A 4,099-nucleotide genomic window follows, 5' to 3' on the forward strand; every position below is an offset into this window, starting at 1 on the left:
CAATTAGAATCTATGTGTCTTTATGATTTCGCTCAATGGTACGATATCATAAAATATGAACCGAAAAGAGATACAGCTGAATATTATCCAATTGGAAAATCATTATTTGTAAAAAGACGATCTCGACCCGCACTGATTAATCATTTTAATTACAATGTTCATACCCAGCTTGAAAAGTATTACTATGCATTGCTATTACTGTTTAAACATTGGAGAGATATTAGTGAATTAAAGAATAGGCGTGATACATATGCAGAAGCATTTTTATCCTTACAATCCAAGCTTACCAAAGCACTTGAGTATCATGAGCGTATTGAAGATATTCAAAAAGGTTTGGATCATATAAAACAATTAGTTGCTCAACAAATAGAGAAAGATGATAAAAAAGAAGAAGCATGTGAATCAAATGAAATAGAATGCGTACCAGTGGAAGCAATGTGTGCTTTGAAAGATTTCCAAGAAGTTTGAAAATAAGCAAAATGAAAGCATTAATATTACACAAATGATATCAGAACTGAATGCTGATCAAAAACGAGTATTTGATAAGGTAACTGAAGCCCTCACGTCAAAAAATAATATACTTCGACTGTACGTCAGTGGTGAGGGTGGTACTGGAAAAAGTTTCCTTATAAAAACTATAAGATGTTGGACCAAACAAGTATTAGGAAAAGATACAGCCGTTACAGCTCCAACTGGAATAGCTGCCTTCAATATTGATGGTCTCACGATTCATCGATTATTTCAATTACCAGTTGAGCATGGACATACTGCAAAATATTCGGATCTATCCGATCAAGTTCTTAAAATTGTTCGGAATGAATTGAAAAATGTTACTTTGATAATTATTGATGAAGTCTCAATGATATCCAATATTATATTCATGTATATACATCTTAGATTAACGGCAATTTTTAATACAGAGGATTGCGAAGATGGATGGTTTGGTAACAAACATATTTTATTATTTGGTGATCTATTGCAACTTCCACCTGTTCATGAGGATCCTGCATTTATTAAATTGTCAAACGATAAGATATTAAACCATATAGGAGCTATAGGTACAGCTGATCTATGGGCAGCTTTATTCACTTATGACGAGTTGAGAATCAATATGAGACAAAAGGGAGACCTCTCCTACAAAGATGTTTTATCAAGAATTCGTGTAGGGATAGTGCTTGATAAAGACACAGCAATTTTAGCATCAAGAATGATAAAATTAAATGATTCAGATTATAATGTTAGAATATATGAGCTGTGCGATTATATATCACAATTACCGACTGATGCAGTATGTCTATTCGCTACTTGTGAAAAATGTGATTTTCTAAATACAACAATGCTTAAAGATATTTCCTCTGAGGAAATAAAACTTATTGCAAAGGACTCCGTAGATTGTCCTTCATATTTAAGGAAAAAAACTGAACAAGTATTAATACAAAACGATGAAACGGATGAGGATAGCACAAGAACTGCTGGATTAGCAAGGGTTATAACAGTTAAAATTGGTGCTAAAATAATGATTAGAAGAAATATTGATGTTAGCCTGGGTCTTGTTAATGGTACGATGGCTACTGTTGTATCAGTAAAAAGATCTATTGACAATAATCAAAAAGATGTGGAATCAATTAATGTGCGTTTATCTGATGGAGTTGAACATACAATAGAACGTTTAAGTGCAAAGTTTGAAATAATGGACAGAGTATACGTAATACGATAGCAGTTTCCTATAAGCCTTAGTTACGGTATGACAATTCATAAAAGTCAAGGTTTAAGTTTGAAAAATGCAATTGTTGATGTTGGTAATTCAATATTTACTTGTGGTCAAACCTATGTTGCTCTTTCACGAGTAACTTCATTAGAAGGTTTGCATATTATTAACTATGATCCAGCTTCTATAAAAGCAAGTGAAGCAGCTATACTAGAATATAATCGATTACGAAAAGAGTATAGGCCAGATCTTGCACCCATAAATATTTCAAAAATACGAAATCGAAAATTTCCTGATAGAGTGTGGGCTTTATCGAAAGGAATATTGAAATGTCAAATTGAACAAATGGATGAAGTACTTGGTAATGATTGGAATGTAAGAGGGATAAAGCAAAATGATAACATTTCTTCTTATGCTAATGCAGTTATACAATGTATTTTAAATTGTTCTTCAATTTGAAATGTACTTTTTCATTTGGAAGAAGACAATGTTCTAAAGTCATTTATGCATGCTTATAGATACATTGATAAATCTTTAGAGAATATTGATATTAGACAATTCTGTACTGTATTTTGCACCTGTTAGAAAATCACGTGGTTCTATATAATTATAATTTACAACCATTCCGCTACATATTCGAGATTTAAATGAAGACTCGAGATCTTTCCAAATAAGCTTTCTCACTCCAATTGATTTCATATTTTTTGCCGCATGCAGAAGTAGAAGTTGGAAAGTGGTTATTTCAGCCAGATTTTTTTGTACTGTATCGGGAGCTGCAGATGTATTAGCATCTCTTAAACTTCGAATATAATCACGACACTTGCGTACCCACTCATGATAATTATGCTGATTTCCTAAGTCAGGATTCTTGAGAGCATGATTCAAACAATAACTTTTATCCTTAGCTGCTCTAAGTAGAAGACACTGTATTTGTGCAATTTCTGCAAAAATTTTCTGCAGCGTGCCTATAGGTGCGTTGCGATTAGAGATTCTGAGTTTATGAATATATTCACGACACTCGCGTATCCACTCGCGATATTCTTCTTGCGTTTTCAAAACTCTATTTCCTAGAGACATCTTTTGTTCTTTTCTTCGAGAAGACTAATTAGGAACTGAGGAAAAGTGGATGGGAAACTGAGCTCTCTTCAGATAAAGGATCTCTGAAACACTTTAGGGGGTAAGAGAACATTGAGGACAGGTAATGACATGTTAGAAAATAGATGCAAGCGTTTTTCAGTTATACATATATTCCAGATTTTTGCTCATACATATATTTCATATAATAGACATTTTTTAAGGCACATACACCTTCATGATTCAAACATGCTGGAAGATTTGAATTATGCAAGCTAACTTCTAAATCAAAATCCCCCCACATAAAATTATCTACATTCGTTATTTCTAAATCACAAATATCTCTTAACCAATTTGTATTTTCAATTCCTTTCACAAAAATCTCATCCTCATCATCATAGATATACTTCCTTATAATATCTTTATATTTATAGTAGGGTGAGTAGCCATCCGTCCAATTTAAGCCGTGCTAATTTAGAAAGAACCAGCTAAAAAAAACATTATATTAAACAAAAATAATATATATTTTTTCTTTTTCATATACTTACTCTGTCCGCTTTCGCTCCTCTTCACTTATCCACGAATATGAATAGGGTGGTGAAAATAAAATATGTAACACTTTTTGTTCTTGTATAACAGCAAATTCTTTGATTATAAATGACTTATCCGTCAAACGGAATCCTTGAAAATCAACGAACGATGGTGCCATTATGCCTATGTTTTTTATACTAAAATCATTCTATTTAAATATGCATGTTTCATGAAAATTTCTCCCTCTCTTCAAGCTAATTGTTCTTCATCCCTCCTACTATCTCCCACTATACGTAGCATAGGTCATAAATATTTTCTTGAGGACCAATGACGTTTCCGTTCTTCCAAGAGTGGCAGGTCAGTCATTTTTCCACCGTAGGACAAAAGTTTTGTCAACCCTTAAAGCATCTTAGAATTACCGCCCACTACATGTAGCATAGGGCAGAAAATATTCTCTCTTAGAGCCAATGACGTTTTCGTTCTTCTAAGAGTAGTATAGGCATCTTCCTGCCGTAGATTAAAAAAATTGTTGACACCTCCTTAACAGTGCTTAAAAGCTCGAAGAAATCGTAGGACAGGCATCAGTATTGCTTTAACGTGTACTCCGTTGAAAACAGTTTAGTATAACTTTATTCTTCACTTTTACAAGTATACGACTTAAAATGGTTAATCTTCTATATATCACCCATATCATTGATATTGATGGGGTTATGGTGAATAAGAAATTTATTTATAAGGAAATTGCAATTAAAAATTTAATTTCTGGGAAAACATATTATGCAGCAT

At 32.8% G+C, this 4,099-nt stretch overlaps 1 protein-coding gene across 1 annotated transcript; it reads left to right on the top strand.

Annotated features, from left to right (window-relative positions):
- The first annotated feature begins 502 nt into the window (after positions 1–502).
- On the top strand, positions 503–1,717 carry LOC136777288 (uncharacterized). Its single transcript, XM_066733455.1, has one exon. The coding sequence runs from the start codon at positions 503–505 to the stop codon at positions 1,715–1,717; it is 1,215 nt and encodes a 404-aa protein (XP_066589552.1).
- The last annotated feature ends 2,382 nt before the right edge of the window (positions 1,718–4,099 follow it).

Source organism: Prorops nasuta, unplaced genomic scaffold (assembly GCF_024137725.1).
Source record: "Prorops nasuta isolate Cenicafe-Biocafe unplaced genomic scaffold, Cenicafe_Pnas_1.2 PNAS00011, whole genome shotgun sequence".
Classification (NCBI taxonomy): domain Eukaryota; kingdom Metazoa; phylum Arthropoda; class Insecta; order Hymenoptera; family Bethylidae; genus Prorops; species Prorops nasuta.

Excerpts from the sequence above, each read along its gene's own strand:
- LOC136777288 (XM_066733455.1), top strand. The coding sequence starts at position 503 with ATGATATCAGAACTGAATGCTGATCAAAAACGAGTATTTGATAAGGTA.